General features: G+C 35.6%; 3 protein-coding genes across 4 annotated transcripts; 2 read left to right on the top strand and 1 right to left on the bottom strand.

The window, feature by feature from the left end:
• Positions 1 to 5,777: 5,777 nt before the first annotated feature.
• LOC103430023 (GDSL esterase/lipase At5g22810) lies at positions 5,778 to 9,237 on the top strand. Its single transcript, XM_008368157.4, has 5 exons — positions 5,778 to 6,039; positions 6,271 to 6,401; positions 6,523 to 6,762; positions 7,251 to 7,506; positions 8,785 to 9,237. Exons 1-5 carry the CDS (start codon positions 5,796 to 5,798, stop codon positions 8,976 to 8,978), a joined length of 1,065 nt encoding a protein of 354 aa, XP_008366379.2. The 5' UTR covers positions 5,778 to 5,795; the 3' UTR covers positions 8,979 to 9,237.
• Positions 9,238 to 10,075: 838 nt separating this feature from the next.
• LOC103430021 (uncharacterized) lies at positions 10,076 to 11,490 on the top strand. Its single transcript, XM_008368153.4, has 4 exons — positions 10,076 to 10,413; positions 10,485 to 10,596; positions 10,685 to 10,746; positions 11,107 to 11,490. The coding sequence occupies exons 1-4, from the start codon at positions 10,297 to 10,299 to the stop codon at positions 11,212 to 11,214; spliced, it is 399 nt and encodes a 132-aa protein (XP_008366375.1). The 5' UTR covers positions 10,076 to 10,296; the 3' UTR covers positions 11,215 to 11,490.
• On the bottom strand, positions 11,056 to 17,615 carry LOC103430022 (uncharacterized). 2 transcript variants are annotated; one of them, XR_011573095.1, is made up of 12 exons: positions 17,399 to 17,615; positions 16,420 to 16,773; positions 15,891 to 15,956; positions 15,579 to 15,718; positions 14,844 to 14,970; positions 14,212 to 14,363; positions 13,768 to 13,903; positions 12,921 to 13,005; positions 12,571 to 12,809; positions 12,287 to 12,420; positions 11,463 to 11,839; positions 11,056 to 11,334 (listed from the first exon to the last, which is right to left on the bottom strand). XR_011573095.1 is itself a non-coding variant. In XM_008368154.4 (11 exons), exons 1-11 carry the CDS (start codon positions 17,504 to 17,506, stop codon positions 11,800 to 11,802), a joined length of 1,581 nt encoding a protein of 526 aa, XP_008366376.3. In that variant the 5' UTR covers positions 17,507 to 17,615; the 3' UTR covers positions 11,410 to 11,799. The 2 variants fall into 2 exon arrangements, 1 of the variants encoding a protein (XP_008366376.3); XM_008368154.4 differs by lacking the exon at positions 11,056 to 11,334 and having other exon boundaries at positions 11,410 to 11,839.
• Between the last annotated feature and the right edge of the window lie 4,482 nt (positions 17,616 to 22,097).

Genomic DNA, 22,097 nt, shown 5'->3' with positions numbered 1-22,097 from the left:
TTCCTTTATGAAATGGTATCTTCTGTTGATATGCTTGGTCTTCTGATGAAAGATAGGATTTTTAGTGATGGCTATGGCTGAGGTATTGTCACAATTCATTGGTGTTGCAACTGTTTGCATTTCACCAAAATCCTCCAACACAAATCTCAACCAAGTAGCCTGTGTAGTTGCTTCAGATGCACTAATGTACTCTGCTTCAGCTGTAGATAATGCAACACATTGTTGCTTGACCGAAGACCAAGAGAAAATTCCACTGCCAAACGTAAAGGCATACCCAGATGTACTTTTCATATCATCTTCAGAACCGCTCCAATCACTGTCACAAAATCCCACTAAGATTGCCCCTTCACCTTTCTTGTATTCCAAGCCAAAATCAAGAGTTCCTCGAACATATCTTAGTACTCTCTTTGCTGTCCCAAAATGCTTGTTGGTTGGACAGTGCATAAACTGTGATAGCAAACATGCAGCATACATTATGTCAGGTCTAGTTGCTGTGAGATACAACAAACTGCCTACAATTTGTCTATATTGAGCTTCATCTGCAGTCCCACTTCCATCTTCTTTTCTCAATTTATCACCTGAAACCAATGGAGTACTCACTGACTTGAAATCTTGAAGTCCAAATTTCTTCAGTAGAGAGGAAGCATATTTTCTCTGATGAATGAAAATATACTCCTCAGTTTGCATTACTCCCATACCAAGAAAATGATGTAAGAGTCCAAGATCAGTCATCTCATATTTTAGCATCATATCAGATTTAAAAGCATCCATCAATTCCTGACAACTTCCAGTGTATATTATATCATCAACATAAATGGATACTATAATCATTTCTGCATCTTTCCTCCAATTGGTATACAAAGTTGCTTCACTGGTGCTTTTCTTAAACCCACAGAGTGTAAGATATGAGTCTATTTCACCATACCAGGCTCTCGGCCTGCTTCAGTCCATACAGTGCTTTATGTAACTTGTAGACCTTATCTTCCTCTCCCTGTACCATGAACCCATCTGGCTGATCGACATACACTTCCTCTTCTAGCACACCATTCAAGAATGCTGATTTTACATCCAATTGAAACAACTTCCATTTGTTCTTTGTTGCCAGTGCAATTAATGTTCTGATTGTATCCAACCTTGCAACCGGTGCAAGGTTTCATTATAATCAATTCCGGGCTTTTGTGCATAGCCTTTTGCAACAAGTCTAGCCTTGTTCTTTTGAACTGATCCATCCAGATTCAACTTAGTTTTGTACACCCATTTCACACCAATCACAGGTTTATCAGATGGTATTTTCACTAATTCCCAAGTTTTATTTTTCTCAATCATGCTCATTTCATCTTCCATGGCTTTCCTCCATGATTCATCATGTGCAGCTTCATGATAAGATTCAGGTTCAACAATACACACATGACATCTTTCATAGATTTCACTCAAATTTCTATATCTCAGAGGAGTATGATCAACCTGAGGTGTAGAAATTGAGTCACTAGCACTTTCAGACTCAATGAATGGAGAATCTGTAATTTGAGTCTGAGAACCTTCAGTAACAACTTGTTCCATGAAACCAGAATCCTCATCAGCTTCTTTCATCTCTGGAGATTCACTTGCAGTAAATGGAATGCACACTTCTTTGATCTTCTGTTTATCCCAATCCTATTTACCATTCTCATCAAAAATAACATCTCTTGAGAGAATTACTTTCTGCGTTTCAGGATTGAGTAATCTATACCCCTTTTCACAAGTGCCATATCCAATAAAAATACCAATGACACTTGTTTCATCCAACTTATGTCTCAGATTTCCTGGAATAAGGGAATACCCTAATGAGCCAAACATTCTCAAGTGTTTAATTCCAGGTTTTCTTCCACTGAATTTCTCAAAAGGTGTCACATTTTCCAAAGCTTTTGTAGGACATCTATTGAGCAAATAAACGGATGTAACCACAGCTTCACCCCAAATACTATAAGGAAGACCTTTCTCGTGAAGCATACACTTTGCCATCTCCACTACAGTTCTGTTTTTTCTCTCTGCAACTCCATTCTGTTGTGGAGAATATGCAACAGTAAGTTGCCTTTCCAAACCCAAAGCTTCACAAAACTGATCAAACTCATTTGAGGTGAATTCTCCTCCTCTATCTGTTCTCAATTTCTTCACAGAAAATCCACTTTGAAGTTCCACCATAGCTTTGAATTTCTTGAATACATGAAAAACATCTGACTTATGTCTCAAAAGATATATCCAGCACATCCGCGAATGATCATCAATGAATGTAACAAAGTACCTGTTTCCACCCATGGTTGGTGTTTACATAGGACCACACACATCTGAGTGTATGAGTTCCAATGGCATTCTTGCTCTCCAAATTGACTCCTTCGGAAAAGATACTCTATGATTCTTACCAAATGCACATCCCTGACATACACCTTCACTGTCATGCATTTCAGGTAATCCAAGAACCATATCATGCTCCTGCAATTGTTGCAGACTCCTATAATTCAGATGGCCAAACCGTTTATGCCACATTGTACTACTCTGATGCACATTGTGTTTCAGTACCAAGTGATCATTTGATTTGAACACAAGTGGAAAGCATCTGTTCCCCTTTTGCTTCACACTAACCACTAAGTTTGTCAGAGTTCTGTCATCAAATATATCCACCTTATAATCACCAAATACTAGAAAGTACCCATGTTCAGTCATTTGCCCAACACTGAGTAGATTCTCTGCAATTCCAGGTACCAACATAACTTCTCTTATGTACCTTTTCCCTTTATCAGTGTCAATGACTAAGGTTCCTTTGCCTTTGACATCAACAAGAACCCCTGTGCCAACTTGTACTTTTGCCTTAATACTTCTATCAATTTCCACAAGTAACTCCTCTCTGGAAGTCATATGGTTACTACACGCATTGTCTATATACCAAGCATCACTCACAGCCTTCACTTCAGTTGATTGCTTAACCATAAACAGATTTCCAGGTTCTCCCATCTTATTTGCAAAGTTCTTTTGTTCTACCACTTTGTTTGCAAAGTTTCCTTGTTGGACATTCTTGTTCAGATTACAAACTCTGGCAATATAACCAAGTTTCCCACACTTGTGACATTTAATCTTCCCTTTTAACCAACATTCTCCATAATGAAGTTTATCACAATATTTGCAAGCACCTCCAGAGTTATTTGCTTCATTCCTAACACCCGGGGTGAACCTGTTAGTCCACTGCTTCCCTTTGAACTTGAGATTCTTCTGAGATTTCAATCCACCAATATTTGTAAACTGATTACCAACTTTACTGTTCTTAGATGAAATATCTAAGCTAGAAAATGCACGTTCAGTGCTATTCTCTTGATGCCTAGTTAATCTCAGTTCATACCCTTTTAGGATAGCAACCACATCTTGTGCATCAATTACATCAATATCTCTAGTATTTTCAATAACAGAAGCAATACTATCATATGATTTAGGTAAACTGATCAACAGCTTTTGTACAATTCTCTGATTACTAAGATCTTCACCATAACTCTTTATCTGATTTATCAAATCAAACAAACTAGCTAGATATGCAGCTAGAGATTCACTTTCACCCATACGAGTATATTCAAAATCACGACGAAGACCTTGTAATTTCACAGATCGTACCTGTTTATCTCCTACGAACTCTTGCTTCAGAATATCCCAAGCTGCCTTCGCAGTTTCTAGAGTTGCAATCCGTGGAAAAATTTGATCCGACACTGCTCCTTGAATGATTCCAAGAGCCCTCGCATCCTTGACCAAATTTTCACGATGCAATTTCATCTCCCCCTCTGCTATCTCACCCTCCGCCTTCGCCGGAGGTAGAAAACCCATCTCAACAATGCTCCACAGCTCGTAAGATCGGAAAATTGTTTTCATTCGAATTTGCCAGAAATCGAAATTCTCTCCGTTGAATATTGGAGCGCGAAGCTCTCCTCCACCAGATCCAGCCATGTTAGACTTAGATCTCACTTCTCTCTCTCACTTACTTTCTCTGCAACGAAAAGTTGCTAGAGCAAACCTCACAAAATCTACGCCCAGAAAAATCAGACCCAACTAGGCTCTGAGGCCATGTTAGTGTTTGAACAAACTTTTAATCTTCCCTGTGAGCTATGACTCACAGGTAATATGAAATCAAGGATGGTTTATATCAATGAAGAAGATGATGCAGTGAGATAGAGATGAAGAATGCAGAGAATGTGACTCTGCATATTGTTACTGTTTCATTCCACCGAGAGTGAGTGTGCAGAAAAATTCACACTCCTCTTAATTGCTATTACAATTAAACTTGGCAGTATTCAAAATACATCCATCCAATCCTAGCCATCCATCTTACATCCTATGAGATGAAGACACATATACATTCACTTGTTAAGACCTATGAGACTTAATAAGAAAGCATACACACAATCCTAGCAATATGAGCTAGAAACCAACTGCCACATCAGACCACAATTTACACACTAACAGGTGAGACTGAGAGAGCGACGGGAGATGGAGAGAGAGAATGACTCAAATATATGTGAGAATGTGTTTCATCTCATGACTCTGATGTTATGTTAATGTGTTTCATCCCGTGATTCTGATCTTATGTTTTTATTTGTACTTAATTATAATGAGTTTTCTTGTTTTATAAGTAATAGTCCTATGAGGATTTGGTCTCCAAATCCTATTAGGATTCCTACTCTAAATTTACACAATCATATTCCTAAAGAATAATAATATTTACAATATATTTAAGCTAAATATCCCAATAATTAAGTCTTATTAACCCCGAAGTGAGTTTCAATAATTAAGCTAAATATGATTACATGTTCCTAATTCGTTTTCCAATGCTCCGACCAGATATTTACGAGTCATATGGTGGGGCTTAGTTTTTATATGAGACATAAATTGAAGTGTAGCTGTATGTGGTTCTTATCTTGAGTTTAATAATGTCGGTGGATTTTGGTTCATCAATTATAGGGTATGAATATCAGTTTTTTGCAATCTTCTCTTACTCCGCTCTTTAATTTTGGAAAAAAAGTTTTGGTTTATCAATGAGCTGAAATTATTACATTTAGTAAAATAACATCCTTGTCCACATTGAAAATATTGCTGCATGTAACAATTAACAAAGACCAAGTTGGCTTCCAAATTGAATTTAAAAGAACAAAAATTATAGCTACGACAAGTGCCAGTTAACACTGAGTCTGAAAAGCTGTGTGATTCAGATGTAAAGTTCAAAGACAATTGATTTCGACAAGGGGGGTTTGAAAGTGATTGAAGAACTGCCATAGAAATTGATAATATGGCACACAATACAAAACTGAAAGAACAAAAGAAATGGCCTGCAACTGGTTGTATGTATGTCAATATAATTCAGCTGCATGCCAATGTGTATTAGACGCTATGACAGCTCAAAGAACACACTTCATTAAGACACTCCACGAACCACCCCCTTTATTCTGCAGTTAAATTGATTTTGGGTAGTCCTATACGTAGATAACATGCATGGATTTTGGAGTTAAAAGACTTTTTTACCCTTACAAAGTTGCGTGTCTGTTATAATCTCAAGAGGGTGAGTTTGGTTTTTCCTTCTCCCCAATTAAATATATTGGTGGTTGGTATCCCCAATTAAGTAATCTGTTTAGCACCTCTAAATTGCCCAACTCATAGCCTATGGGCAAATTCACACTCCAATGTTAAACATTCCACTGTAATAATAATAATAATATAATATATATACATAGGTATATATATATATTTGTTTCAAAGCTCTTCATAAATCCCCCATCCCAGTTCTGATGAGAAAGAAAATGGGATCATTAGTTTCTTTCCTTCTTGTGATTATAGCATTTTCTCTGCAGGCAAATGGGCAGCCCTTGGTTCCTGCAATGTTCATATTTGGGGACTCAGTTGTGGATGCTGGTAACAACAACCACCTCTACACCGTGATCAAAGCCAACTTCCCTCCTTATGGAAGAGACTTTGTCAATCACAAGCCAACTGGGAGGTTCTGCAATGGAAAGCTTGCTTCAGACTTCACTGGTATTTTTATATTCTAATCTGCTCTAATTTACAGAAAGAAAGATTCAAACTTAGGTGCAAGGGAATTGGTACATTGCATTCGCTGACCAACTCACTAACTAGCGTAACTTGCATCTGGAACTATTTATATCTTAGAATCGCCATGCATTTCTCAAGTCTCCTTTTTAGACAATATTTTTTTAGCCCACTAATTGGTTTTTTTTTTTCTTGGTTTGTTTTCTTTGACTGCAGCTGAAAACCTTGGATTTACTTCTTACCCTCCAGCTTATCTTAGCAAAGAAGCCAATGGAACAAACCTCTTGATTGGTGCCAATTTTGGCTCAGCTGGTTCTGGCTATTATGAGTATACAGCAAAATTATATGTAAAAAGAAAGAAACAATTGCAATTTTAACTAGTTAGAAGATCTCTGTAATTTCTCACACATGAACATTGTAGTATGATTTTTTAATTTTTCGTATGTAAATCTTGGTGTTTACATGCAGGATGTAATTTCACTAAATCAGCAGCTGGAGTACTACAAGGAATACCAAAACAAGGTGGTGGGAATTGCAGCACGAAATAAAGCCAATTTTACTTCAATAATATCTGATGCAGTCTACCTTGTTGGTGCTGGGAGCAGTGACTTTCTTCAGAACTACTACATTGATCCTCTTCTTTACAAGTTCTATACGCCCAACCAGTTCTCTGACATTCTCATGCAAGCTTATGCAACATTCATACAGGTAGATCACAATTCTTCTCCATACCTTTTTATTAAAGAACGGGAAGAGGAGATTCGAAATTGGACCTCTCCTAATACTGAAAATTAAGAGAAAAAATCTCTTAACAGATTTCAATTTGGACCCAATTCAAGCCAATAGCAAACTAAAGCCTCGTTTCTTACCCTTCATTGTCTTAGACTGGACTATTTCTAAGGGGAAACAATTGAAACCAAAGGCGGCAGAGATGGAGACAAGGCTACCGTGAGACCCTCTTAGTAGACTAAAATCGCATATAATAGTTTATTAAGAGATCTGACAACTCCACTTAAAATTTCTCACTCCGCCCTTAATTAAAAATATAATTATAACCAAATTGAAATCGAATTCAAACTACAAGAGAAATATTATCGTTTGTCCTTCAATTATCTTATGAAGTATAGTAATTAAAAATGGTGAGAATTACTGCAAACCCTAACCATTAAAAAACTAATGAAAATGGTTTGTTACAGAATCTATATGCACTGGGAGCAAGGAGAATCGGAGTGACCACATTGCCGCCACTTGGATGCCTGCCGGCGGCCATCACCATATTTGGGTCGCACAGCAATGAGTGCGTGGATAAAGTCAACAATGATGCAATCTCATTCAATAACAAGCTCAATGCCACATCTCAGAGTTTGCAAAATGACCTCTCTGGTCTTAAGTTGGTCGTCCTTGATATCTACCAACCGCTCTATGACCTTGTCACAAAGCCTGCCGAGAATGGTACGTGAAGAAGAAGAGCCTTTATTTGGTTTAAAGTTAGTCATGCACCAAAATTAGCTTAAACAAAACTTAAAAGTAATTCGATGGGGCAGAAACGACAAAATTTGACTTTTCTTTCAAAATCGATCTAGGGACGACCTTTGCAGCTTAACACAAAATGTGCTAGCATGAGCGACAAGAATAAATATTAGTACGGCTTTCCTCAGAGTTAGGGACTGCATTTGTAGCATTGAAAGTGAAAAATACTACTAGATGACGACGAACTAGAGTAGTAAGATAAACTAGTTACATTTTAAATTAGAGAACTTTAACGAAAAGCTCCTGGTACTGTTCACTTTAACGAAAAATCATATTTTTACACTAAAAAGTCAATCCTGCTACTATTCACTTTACCCTTTATTTTGTCCTTATCATTAAAACTCAAAGTTTTCAAGCCCCTTTCATTAGTTTTCCTTTTAAATTAACCTCAATTATTTCTAGAAGAAGACCATTATACAGAGAAGAGATCTTCCACCAAGGCTATCGAATCAAGTGATATGGACCTTTGAAATTTCATTCAACGGCCTACCTGTTTTTGATCCCTTAAAAGCTATAATAAGTTTTAGCTGTTGAATAAAAATTTAAAGGTCCAGATCACTTGATCTGGTAGCCTTGATGGAAGAGATCCAGAGAAGATCTCTTCTCCGTTATATAATCTATCACATCAATTAATGTCTAATGAAAATATTTTGGCAGATGTGTTATATTTTAGGGTGGTACTGTTCACACATCTATCTCACATATTTCATGTTAATTTTTATTCTTTGGTCTTCTTTAGTTGATTTTATTCGACTGCCAAAACTTGAGAGGTGTGTGTAAAAAGTAAAATCGGGTGAGGAGATAGCAACACCCATGTATTATTGTATGGCGTTGGTGAGATAGGAGAGAATCCGGATGTAAAACAACTGCCAAAACTATAAGAAATATGATTATTATCATATGACATATGGATTGGGATGATAATTATACCTTTGCATACATCTAACTCATTATTTTTTGCCGGAGAGAAACTCACATGAAACACGTTGCATATTTATTTCTTTCATCACATAACTTGGTAGTATAATGCGACAAATAATTCTTGGTTAGTTTTTCTTGATGGGCCCATGACATACAATATAAATGGATCAATTCGAAATTTTGAACACAACACGATTATAAATTGGGTTGATAGTTCAATGAGACGAACACGACCCATCGACACGAGTTGTCGCCCTTACTAGTGACTGATGTTGACAGGGTTTGCGGAGGCAAGGCGGGCTTGTTGTGGAACAGGGCTGGTAGAAACAGCAATACTGTGCAATGCAGAGTCAGTAGGGACCTGCGCCAATGCGTCTGAGTATGTCTTTTGGGATGGCTTTCATCCTTCTGAGGCTGCAAACCAAATTTTGGCCAATGATTTGCTCAGCAGTGGCATCTCCCTCATCTCCTAATTAAATTGAATTATGCACTTAATCATCGTTTTTCTTGTTTAATTATAAAATTAAAATAAGTGCTGGGCTGGTGTATTTGGTTGCTTGTATTCTTGTTAATTTGATGGCTGGTGTGCTTCTTTTAAATTATCGTGAGAGAAAAAAAATGATCAATTAGATGACAAAGTTCTAAAAACTCCACTCATGTAAGTTTAGTAGAATGAATTATGAATTGTGGTTATTGCGTTGAAATAAAAAATTAATTAAGTTTTTATGTTTAGGTCTAGTGCATTTATCTATATTTTGCTACATCTGGTTAAATAAAGGATCCTTCTAATAATTTAACATTTAAAGACATGTACATGACACATAAGCTAGAAGCCAAAATTATAAAATTAAAGAAAATAATAATAATTCGATCAAAGTTAGTACCCCACATTCCAAAGGTCACATACTAATTGAAGACATAACTACAATACTTATATGTATTTAAAATAATCATCATTTAACGGTTAGATATAATTCATGTAAATATATGTAATTGTATAACATGTAAATTTTGTAGCCAAATTACGAATTTAAAACACCTTATAAAATGAGTTCATGTGCTCAACAGTCGACTTTTGATGAAGCACTAAAGAAACTAACATTAGATTAGATTACCAAAGTTGTTCATAGTAGTATTCTTCAGTAAAATCATATATCACACAAAAAATAGCACACAAATGTATTTTGTAGCCTCTATAATTTATGTGAACAAACAGATTAAAATAGGATGGTACGATCCACACACCTCTTTTTATTTCTTAGACATCATTTTCAATTCATATTTTCAATTTTCGGCCTTCAAATTGAATGAATTAAAGAACATCAAATGATATAAATTAACATGAAGTGTTTAAGGCGTAAAAAAGGTGTGTGGATAGCACTGCCCTTAAAATATTCAGATTTTTTTATGTTATTGTAACACAACCCAATACACCACGTGTCATAATATAATTGGACAAATATTTTATTTTTTATTTTTCAAATGTTCAACCACTTGTTTTATGATACGCCGTGTTCCGATACACTAAAAAAATCTTCAGTTAAAATAGTTCCCATATAGCAATCTCACCGTCTCCATTACTTTGAACGACACCGTTATTGCCTTTATTATCGGAAACTGAAAATGCGACAATTTCACTCTGGCTCTCCATTCTCAAACAATTTGAATTTGCCTCTCATTTTTCCCTAAGACGGTCCAAAACGCACTAGCAGAAGTCAGACGAGGTTGCGTTTAGTAGAGAGAGAGAGAGAGAGAGAGAGAGAGAGAGAGAGAGAGAGAGAGGAGAGAGAGATGGACTACAACCTAGCAGCACTGAAGCTGCTGTGCGTCCAACTGAAAGACGCGACCGAAGACACCAAGAACGCCATGGAACTCCACGGCATCGCCTTCCAACGCGCCTGGTTGCAGGTCTCTAATCTTCCCAAATTACCGTTCTCCCTTCCTCCTACTCTCAATTAACACCGACTGATCACTCGCAGGGCATTCTGGTCCATGTCTTCGACGACGGAGAGCGCTTGCTCCTCGACGACGGCACCGGAGTCATCGAGCTCTCCCTCAGACCCGAATTGCGCCATTGTACTTGGAAAATCGGTATCACCCCCGCGCATATTAGCATCCTCGCATCTTCCTTATGCGCATTTTAGCATCTTTTTCTTTTTTTATTCATTTATTTATGCAGGAATGTATGTAATGACTGTTGGACGGTACACGCTCCGTAAGAATGAGCCGCCAATGATTCAGGTAAAATTATTACTCACGTTAACGTAATTTAGCGTAATAATATCGCTTGTAATAATAAAAAAATATTAATCGTATTGTGTGACCCATCACCTAAGGTCTTTTAGTTGACGTCTTGAGAATAAAATTACACTAATTTTGTTACTCACATTGTATGACCTAGACCCATCCAAATTTAAGTAGCGTTACATATATTATATTTGTTACTTAAATTCGGATGTAGGAAACCATATTTTGTTGTGATTTGTCATCTGAACCAGTGATAGAAGAATTTTTCCAGTAATTTAGGTGGCTACTGTATACATGGACAGATTTAGAAACGGTAACACTGAAATTTAAGCTGCGTTTGTGACTGAATATCAGGTACACAAGATGGTTGATCTTTCGGATTCCCATGATCGAGAGGCAATGTGGTACCTCGAAGTTATGGAGGCATACAATCTTTTCTATCGGCGCTTAATGGAAGGGTGAGAGAGAGAGAGAGAGAGAGAGAGAGAGAGAGAGAGAGAGATGGAAACCGAACTATGTACAACATTTTCCTTGAAGCAACTCCTACCAGTTGTGCTCGACATTTGAAAATCCCTTGCTTACCTGCATCAAAAGTAAGAACGTTTGAAAACGTATGAAAGCGCACATGTATTATGTCAAGCTTGCTCAAGTTACTAGTACATGGAATTTGTAAGCTTTATTATTGTATCAAACATAATCAGCAGCCATACACCAATGTACTTGCATGATTCTTTTATCTATCGGCTCGCGCAGTTTCAGCATTACAAAGATCATCCAGCATTGATGCAAATTGGGCAGATCGTATATGTTATCCTCTCCTATCTTAGGTACCTCTGTTCAGTTTCAGAAACTTTGACGGTGCAACCATCTGTCCTGACTTTCCTTGCCTCAGCAAAACATTATTCGAGTTGCATTAAGCAGGTTTTCTAATATGCAAATATCCACTTCTGTGTTTGAGATGTAGTTTTGGTTTCTGGAAATCCCGTTCTTACAACTACATCTCAAACAGATTATGTTCGTCCTGGTGATTCTGTCGCTGCCATGACTCTATTCTTCCGTACCCTGAGAAACTGTAGACGGTTCATGCCTGAAAGTAATACAAAGTGATGACGTTCTTCCATAAATACAAAAGGAAAGTAAGCACTAAAGTCAGATACAGATAACAACAGTTTTTACTATCTTCCGGTAGTCTTGCCATCTAAGCACACATGACACACCTGAGTGTCAATTCAAGAAATCATCTTTCACTTATAATGATAAGAAATTATAAGGAATCCCGAAACACTAACAAGTTGACAACAAGGCAACGACAAAGGCTAGGCGCTGCTGAGCCCAAGAAAATAAATGAAGGTTATAATTTTGTTTTGAAATTTAGATATAAAAAGAATGATGCAATACTTAAACGAGAAAAAGACTAATTAGATGTACTGAAAATTGGAAAACTAAAACCTTTTTGACACAAGATGATCTTTGAAGAATCTTAAAAGCATTTAATAACCATGGGTAACAACCAAGAACTGTGGAACAAACTTACTCAGAATGCTTACGACAGCAGTGCAGCAATCTATCAACACTTAAATCATCTGCATGTTCGTCCGTCATGTCATTATCCTTGGCATAATCCTTTGAAGTAGTCCATTGATTTAAAATACTGACGATCCTTCTAAGCTGTAGCAAAAGTGAAGGAAAAATATATTGCAAGACATGGAATTTGGTACGTGAAACAATATAAACATCACCTATAACAAGAACTTAAGGTTCTACTATCGACTTAATTGCATAGTTATTGTAAGTTAACAAATTGGCAGAAGAGGATACAGCTGTAGTTCTAGCTTTTGACTGTAAGTCACCTAATTGAAAGTCAAGAAGATCATCTTCAATCGCATCAGATTTGTTGACTAGAACCAAAACATACTGCTGGAGAACTGATGAGCTCATTTCCTTTTCCTTAACTCGAACCATTAACCTTGCAATGATGTTCCAGAGTGCACTCCTTGCTTCCAAATCGTCCGAAGAAAAGGGAAATAAATCAAGCAGACCCTGTAAGAAAGGCAAATCTGGACGGATACGAAGTGTCACTTCCATGTCGTGCCGTGATATTAAACCAAAAGCACATGATAGTAAATCTTGGAAGGAATAAACAAGTGAAGGAAACATAAACAGTTTACCCTCCGCTATCTCCGATGCTAGAGTAGATTCATCTGAAAGAATGTTCGCAATTAGAATTGCAGCTGTAACACAAGAATTTGACACCTAAAAACAAAAAAATTCGTAAGTAGGAGTCAATCGCCACAAACATTTTGGTCCAATATAACAAATGGCGAATTAGAAGGAAAATAGTATAAAGACTGCAACAACCTAGCTTTTTTTTTGTTGCAGAATGTAATATAGTTTTTGTCCTTTCCTTTTGTTTATTTTTTTGGTTCAACACCATTTGATAACTGCAGTTTGAAATGTCATAGCTGCCTTCACTCCACAAAATAGTAGCCTCGATTGTTACTTATGATCAACTTCACTATTCTTCAGCAGAACTAATATCCATATATCTATTGGGTAATTCAGTTGATGTAAAGTTATTTAGATGGTGTCAGTAGATTCAGTTGTTTCTAAGTCATAAGAATGTATACAATATCATTTCCTTTCTTTTCAAGGTCCTCCTTTTCTCATATTACTATTGAATGGAAGGTTTTTTTTCTTAGAAAAATTACTAAAATCCTTATTTCGTCAAAGATCCAATTGCAAAATTACAAACTGATGTACACGATCCTTAGGTTAGCCTCTAGATTTTTTTGATACAAAGAACAGATTGTTCCTGAAACTTCTAAGAAAAGTAAGAATGTCAATTCTCTGTGGTGAATAGTTGATTGGTGTTAACTTTCAGCAAATTACCCAATTGCCAGACTATCAGCTGGAAGCAGTGAACAAAACAGCAAAACCAACAACTTCATAAACATGGAAATTATAAAGTATACCTACGATTCGTACTCCATAATATCTAAGATAGATAATAGGTACCTCAACTTTATCAGGGAGTTTGACTAGGTCACAAGCTAGCTGAAAAAGTTTCTTGTTTGAACAGATGTGTTGGGAATGACCATCAATAACTGAGAGAGCTTCAATGGAACGGAGGATTACATCAAGAATTGGGTACCTGGAATCGTACAAAAATGAGCATATATCAGAACGAATTTGCAAGTACATTTGTAGGTGACAGACTTACAAATAAGTTTTACATTGCAGAATTTTACACAGTAAAAGAATTGCAGGCTGAAATAACCATGATCAACAATATTATTTCCTAAATAAAGCTAATGTAACAGAATTGTCTCCTTTTCATAATCTATTAAAAGGCATAATCAAAACGAAAACATCAAAATGCTTATGGAATAAATGCAGAACCAATTTGACACATGGTACATGTACAAGGAAACTTCAGCTGCAGATGGATTATCTACAAACCTTTCAGGTTCTCTTTCACTCATTAATTTGCTCATTTCGAAATCCAAGAGAATTATGAGTAGACTTGCTAATCCCAGCTTCATTAAAGGTGGAAGGAGAATATGCACAACTTCGTCTGAGTTTTCAATGGTGGCTAACAAGAGTTCAACATTCTGTTAAAAAAAATTCAGTAAGACTACGAACGCAAACATTCCAACCTGGAAATAGAGGTAATACAGTTTAAAAGTGACTTATTGATATGTTTTACCAGTCTTTACCCTCTGAAGCATCAGTAAAAAGAGAATAATAGGCATAATCCAAGGTGTGGATCCTAAAACTATTGTCAAAGTTTAAATCAAATATAGGTAGGGTTTTCACACCATATGATTATTTCAAGTCAAGTGGTCCTATATCCGGTACCAATTCCTGAGTTCAAACACAGTTCAACTTCATATTCCATTGTAATTCATTGGTGAAGTGTAAAGGTATCCATAAAAAAGCAATAAACACCACATGCATGATAAAAAGTACAATTATATAAACAAGAACATCCAAAGGATTTACTCGGGCAAAAACTTTTCACTTATGAGTCTAAGAAAAAGTGACGAGGTACCAAACCTCATTTGAGCAAAAACTTAAATGGTATCTGCTACCTTTTCTATAAGCTGTAGATTTAAGCTATTTTCTGCAATCCATAGAATGCGGCTCAGATTGTGTTCAGACTGCAATGCCTTGGCCCAAGTAATACGTTCACTACTATGAAGACCCACAGTTAACAGCCTGTGTCAATATAATGATTGTAAGATTAATCTCTGCATGAATCCTTGGTATCTGTAAAATCGCTTTGCACATGTTACGGCAAGAAGCATAAAAAGGTCTGTGAAATCATTTATAAAATCACTTGGTATCGTTGAAGGCATGAAAAACATTTTTAAATTAGCACCACGAAGAAATAAAGATACATGATATAATAACCACAACAATGTCCTATCTGTAAAACTGTAATAAAATAAGAGTGCAACATATAAGAAGACAGACATGTACCACCACTTACCTTGTTTGCTAAATGCAAATGATTAGGAATTATTAAGCTCCATATAATTCATTAGAGATATATGAAATATAGAGTACGTACTGTCCTTATGTACCACACAGAAATTGGTTTATAACAACAGAAGTAGAAACGAATTTCAAGGTCGTATATTTCCTCGCCAAGCCAGGAATATGCAAGAAGCAATTGAGAAAATGACTATTACACAGACAGTATACAGCATAATAGGACAGGAAATAAGGATAAACTTTAATAACATATACAAGTCAACACCAAATATGATAATACCAAATCCAGAAAAATTAAATAGGAGTCATGGATGAAACTTAAAAATTACCTGCAGATTTCACATAAACACTGAGCATCATCAGAAAACAATTGATCCACAATTATTCCAATTAATCCATTTGTAGAAATTATTTGTTTCATGGGAACTTCATGACAGGCAAGGTTTCCAATAATTCCAAGGCTAATTTCCTGGAATAAGAAAAGAGAATATAGTCGCATGCTGAGAACCTTCGAAAACTACTAAGTTACCATGTACACTAGTTTTCACCACGAAAGTTGGAGGGAAACAGAGATAGAGGGAGAGGAAAAATTTCGACTTAAAACAAAAATGATGTCATAGCAAAGGACAAAATTGACTAACCATAGCACGCACAGATTGTGAAACCATAAGGTTTGCTAAAAGCACTTCAAGTACAAGGTTTTGCACCTGCACAAATAAGTTTATATGTCTATCTCATGAATACAAAAGAAAATACATAATAAGAAAAGAGTACCAGAAACATAGAAAAAAATCAAAACTACAAATCCAGCACCAATCTTTTATAATTTCTAAAACCTCGAAATTGTGGCCATTGCATATGATATTCTTTTCCAAAAATAGTTCTATTGTTCATGGTGACAAGCAAGTTGAAGCCATATCAAAAATGATAAGCTAGAAATTGCTTTATATTGTTAAATGTTATCACCCATCAAGTCATGTCAATAACGACTGTTTTGCAAAGAAATAAAATAACGTTAGATATTACTGTTTATAAATTTGCAATGCTTGTCTTTTAAATTTTTAATCAATGATTATTGGGGATAACATGATCACAAATGAGAATATAACATATCCAAACAAAATCAAAATGAGCAAAAAATCATAAAGAGATGAAGAAAATCCCAAGCACCATGAGTTCTGCATGAGTTTTACTTGCAGCAAGATCCCATAAAATGCAACCATACTCTTCCCAAGCCTCTATTCCCACTGGGACACCATATAAATCAACGTTTTCTCCTTCCTCCGGAGCATTTTTATGACAATCGTCAATAATGTCCATGCTTTCAGATACATCTTTTGATGAGTGCAGTGATATGACTCCAGGTGGAGTGGGCTCGCTCTTTTCCATGGAATCAGCATTTAATCCTTGCACAAGGGCCTCAAAACCCGACGAATTGTGTTTATGGTTTGCATTAGCTGGTAGAAGTCTCCGTATCAGAGAGATCACATAACTAGGATCTACTGTTGTTGAGATGTCAAACAGCTGCAATGCGTGCATGGAAAAACAGTTTGAGCATCAATTAATACGAACAAAATCTTGCTCTTATACATGTCTTTACAATTTATCCATGTAGGCAGCGTGTGCTTTTCAGTTGTCAATCGTCACCAACATAAATTTTCTACTTAGTCAAGATGCAACGAAATACACAATTGTACTAGATAAGCTGAAAAAGTCTCTTTGCCACGGCCAAAAACTTCGATACCAAAACCCAATTCACTGAGTGAGGGAAGGTACCATCATTGATCATTGAAACAAAAAACCAAAAGGATTATTAAAATGGGACAGAATTTGTGTAGGCATAGTTTCTTTTGACAAAAATGTGTTTCCAAATTGGCCCTCCATTACTACTTAGTAGAACAAATTAGTTTTCGTATCGAAACCAACATAAATCTAAGCAGCATACAGGTTTCAACAGTGAATAAACCGAAAAGCAGATTAATATCCACATCACAAATTCCCCCACTTTTTCTTCCTAATCAAATAAAACGCAACTCGAAGAACAATAATCAAAACCCAGAACCCAAAAACTCCAAAACCCACAGATGCCCATCGAATTTGTACGGAACCATTGAAATTCAAAGAGAGAGAGATTAAACGGTGATTTTACCTCATCAGGGGGAGCAGAAGGGTGGTGTGCGGTTGCGTTGTGGTCTTGTAACTGTGGTTCTTGTTCTTCTTGGTCCTGTAGAGGTATTGAATTGGAGTCCAGCGCCATTACCGCCAGCTTCAGACGAGCCTTTCTGTTTGTCTGGTTAGGTTTCCCTCTGTTTTCAAATTTTTTGGGGAAGAAGAAAACCCCATTCCACTGGTTTCAAATTAGAGTGATATTTATTTATTTCGGTTAAGTATTCTCCTAATACACTCCACATTTATTTTTTTAATTAAAACATATCTTAATACATCACATTTACTTTCTTATAAAGGAAAACTAATAAAAAGGGCTTGAAAACTTTGAGTTTTAATTATAAGGACAAAATAAAAGGTAAAGTGAATAGTGCCAGGATTGACTTTTTAGCGAAAAATGTGGTTTTTTGTTAAAGTAAACAGTACCGGATGCTTTTCGTTAAAGTTTTTTTCTTATAATACTCTCACACCCCCATAATCTCAATATATACCTCATATTTTCTATCAGCAGTTTTTTTTTTCTTTTTTTTTTACTGCTTTTATAATATGCAATCTTGCAGAAAATTAATCATGCTAAGGTATTGATTCTGGCTGTTTCTTTTCAATTTTTTACAGAATCTTATGAAATTAAAAGTGTTCAATATGCGTTCCTCCAAAAAACCTAATTAAAGTTTCAAATCTTTCTCGGAGTAAAAAACTTGGGCATATAAATCTTTTTTACTGTAAAAGTTTGGTTGAAGTTTCTTCATATTTTCAATATCTTCACAAGCTTACTTTTCTTAAATTTGGAGGGTGCACGAGTCTCAAGTATCTTTTTAATATGCCAGACAATATTGAATTTTTAAGTTTACGTGGCAGTGGTATAAAAGAGTTGCCTCCATCAGTTTGGTCTCAACAAAAAATTTCTTCTTTGGATATCGGAGATTGCAAAGACCTTAAGAAACTTCCAAACAAAAGTTGTAAGTTGAAGGTCTCCGGTTATTTTAGTCTTGACTATTGCTCACCTCTAGACGAGTTTTCTGAGCTTTTCAGGAATATAAGTGTATTAGATTTGACTTGGACATCAATAGATGTATTGCCCATAACATCAATGGAGCGTCTCATTAGTCTCACTACAATTAAACTGGATTATTGCAAAAGAATCAATAGTATGATATCACAACCAATATTTTGGTGACTGAAATCGCTAAAACAATGAAAATACAAAGTCTTACCTCATGTAAAGTTTTCGAAACGTTGATTTCATATTTCATTCATCAAGAATAATTTTTCCAATTAACGTGTTTGTAGTTTCATTAATTCTACAATGGAAGATGAGAGTGGTTTTGTGAGTTGAAGAAGATAAATAAACTTGGGATATACATGTGAAAAGTAATTTGGATTTTTATTTTTTTTTAAAACCTTATAAGGTCGAAATTGTTATTATATATTAGATATGTAAGTCATTTAATATTAAATTTTAATGAGGGGTGTATTCAACATATTGTGGGGTGCTAATAAAAAAACCTTTTTTTTTCTTTTTTGTTTATTTATTTTTTCGGTTAAATATTCCGCAAATTAAGGGGTATATTCAATTGAGAATTTGAGAGATTTTAATAGATTTATAAATCTATGGATTTTTATGGAGTTTAATTGATTTGTAGATATTTCATATAAAATTTTGATACAATTCTCTCGAAATCTTATGTGGAAAGGTAAGATTTGTGGATTCTTAAAATACACTACGAAATCTCTTTAATTCCCTATAATTCCTCAACTTTCTCAAATATTTTTAAAATCAATTTCTAATTGAATACACCTAAAATGTTATAAACTTCTTTAAAATCCTAATTGAATATACTTGTATTTCTAAGGATTTTAATAAACTATCTTAAAATTCTAATTAAATACACCTTGAATTTCAAAGAATCACTTGAAATCCTGATTGAATACCCCTAGATTCATTAAAAGAATTAAAATGCCTCAAAATTCTAATTGAATGCACCAAAAAGAGAATGAAGTAAAGCTAAATCAAATGGTTTTTTTATTCAATTTTTATGAGTTTTTTTATGCTACAATAAAATTTGATATTAAATTTTTCGATATTCGAACTCAATACTTCTTACTTAACAAGTAAATAAGAATATAATTAGTACTAAATAATTTTTCATGAGTTAATTTAATTTTTTATTACTCGTAATCTTTTATGAAAATTATGATTTAATTGCATTATTGTTGCTATCTATTGAAGTTAATTTAGTTAAGGGAATGATGAGTTGGGAGCCACACAACCTAAACATGAACAACCAATTATGGTATGTGATCAGGTAGTGAGAGTTGGGATTCTTCTAACAATGAATCTTTCAAAATACGGTTATGTCAAATTGGTATTTTCTCTTTATAATGAAAACCATAAAGGGAAATTTTATTTAAACCCATTCAACTTTTTTTTACACCCAACTTAAAATTTTAAAAGTTAATTGTCTATTTTACCATATTGCATAATTACTATTAAGTACAAAATGAAATTAATAATAAAACTCAAATTTATCAATAAACCCAAACACTATAATTAAACCCTACGATCATACTTTGTTTATCCTACGTTCATTCTGACTAAAACCCTAATAGCTCTCATAGAGAAAAATAAGTTTTTCTATTGATGGATGATGATTTTGAAGTTTTGAATCCTCCAACCAAGGTATGACTCAATTTATAAATTTTTTGTTCGTTTGATTTCAATTCTTTAGAGTTTAGAAGATGAGATTGTAGGAACGCCAGGCTACATGGCTCCGGAGACATTTCTTACTGGAAGGGCTAATGTTGAGACGGATGTTTATGCATTTGGTGTTCTTATGCTAGAAGTTGTCTGTGGACGAAGGCCTGGTAATCAAAACGAATAGAACAATTACAACAACATAGTGTATTGGCTGTGGGATCTTTATAGCAAATGAAGGATCTTTGAAGCTGTTTACTCTAGAATGGATGGAGACATTGACGAGGATGATATGGCATGCGTGCTGATGTTGGGGTTGTCTATGAATGATGGGTTCACTAGCCTTTTCCCAGTTATGATCTTCAAAAGGACAACCCCATAACTATACACATCGCTTTTCGCAGTGATTTTTAGCATGCAGGCATATTTTGCAAGTAACAATTGAATTATCAGCTTTTGAGTTGTGGAAAACCATAAAGAAATTAGGTCTAAACACATCAAATTTAGCTTGTATTGGTTGTGGGATCTTTATAGCAGAGGAATGATCCTTGAAGCTATTGACTCTAGAATGGATGGAGACATTGACGAGGATGATATGGCATGCGTGCTGATGTTGGGGTTGTCTGTGAATGATGGGTTCATTGGCCTTTTTCCAGTTATGATCTCCAAAAGAACAACCCTATAACTATACACATCGCTTTTCGTAGTGATTTTTAGCATGCAGACATATTCTATATGGTATATAATGTAGTCCCCTTGTCTTCGGTCAATAGAGTCTGTTGGCTAGAGACTTCAAATTGAATTCATGTTTGGGCCGAAATGGTGGTTGTTCAGAGGTGGTATTTGTATACCCTGCACTGAAGCTTTGTAGGTGAAGCTTTACAAGTGAAGCTTTGAAGCTGGAGCTTTTGTAAATGAAGCTTTTGAAGCTGGAGCTCTGTAAATGAAGCTTTTGAAGCTGGAGCTCTGTAACGAAGCTTTTGAAGCTAGAGCTTTTGTGAATGAAGCTTTTGAAGCTGGAGCTCTGTAAATGAAGCTTTTGAAGCTAGAGCTTTTGTGAATGAAGCTTTTGAAGCTAGAGCTTTGTAAATGAAGCTTTTGAAGCTGATTGACATGAGTGATGCTTATGAATGTTTATGTTGATTGACATGAGTGATGCTCATGGATGTTGACATGAGTGATGCTCATGAATGTTGACATGAGTGATGCTCATGAATGTTTATGTATGATTGATATGAGTAATGCTCATGAATGTTTATGTATGATTGACATGAGTAATGCTCATGTATAATTTGGGAGTACTGGACGTACTTTTGATCACTTGGTTGGTGGTAATAGCGGCAGGTTGCCGAATAATTTTGGAGTACTGGGCGTACTTTTGATCATTTGGTTGGCGGTAATAATGGCAGGTTACCGAATAATTTTGGAGTACTGGGCGTACTTTTGATCACCTGGTTGGTGGTAATAGCGGCAGGTTGCCGAATAATTGTGGAGTACTGGGCGTACTTTTGATCACCTGGTTGGTGGTAATAGCGGCAGGTTGCAGAATAATTGTGGAGTACTGGGCGTACTTTTGATCACCTGGTTGGTGATAATAGAGGGCTTGGCTCTTTTGGGCATATAGGTCTCCGCCCCTCCACATGACATTGCAGCCCATTATTTTGGGCTTGTCGTTTTTTTATTTTTTATTTTTTATTATTACCCTCTGATGGGGTTTATACAGATGTTTCCCAAAGATAAGAAAAATAAATTACATCATTCCCTTTTCTACATGCCATCACCACCACAATTATGTCTTTTTCTTTTTCTATTCTTTTCCTTCTCCTTTTTCTTTTTCTTTAACATCGTGGTGTCGTTTGTGAAAAGTTGGAACATGCATAATGAAAGTTGGGGGGCATCTTCTGCGCTGTCATCGTGCCAACTTGATTCCCTTAATCAACTTGGAGCGTGGGCTGCTGTGCATTAGTGGGTAGCCATGCTTTCTGCT

The sequence above is a fragment of the Malus domestica genome, chromosome 11 (assembly GCF_042453785.1).
Source record: "Malus domestica chromosome 11, GDT2T_hap1".
NCBI classification, from domain to species: Eukaryota; Viridiplantae; Streptophyta; class Magnoliopsida; order Rosales; family Rosaceae; genus Malus; species Malus domestica.
Note: the sequence above shows the minus strand (reverse complement) of the source record. Positions and strands in the feature narration are given on the sequence as shown.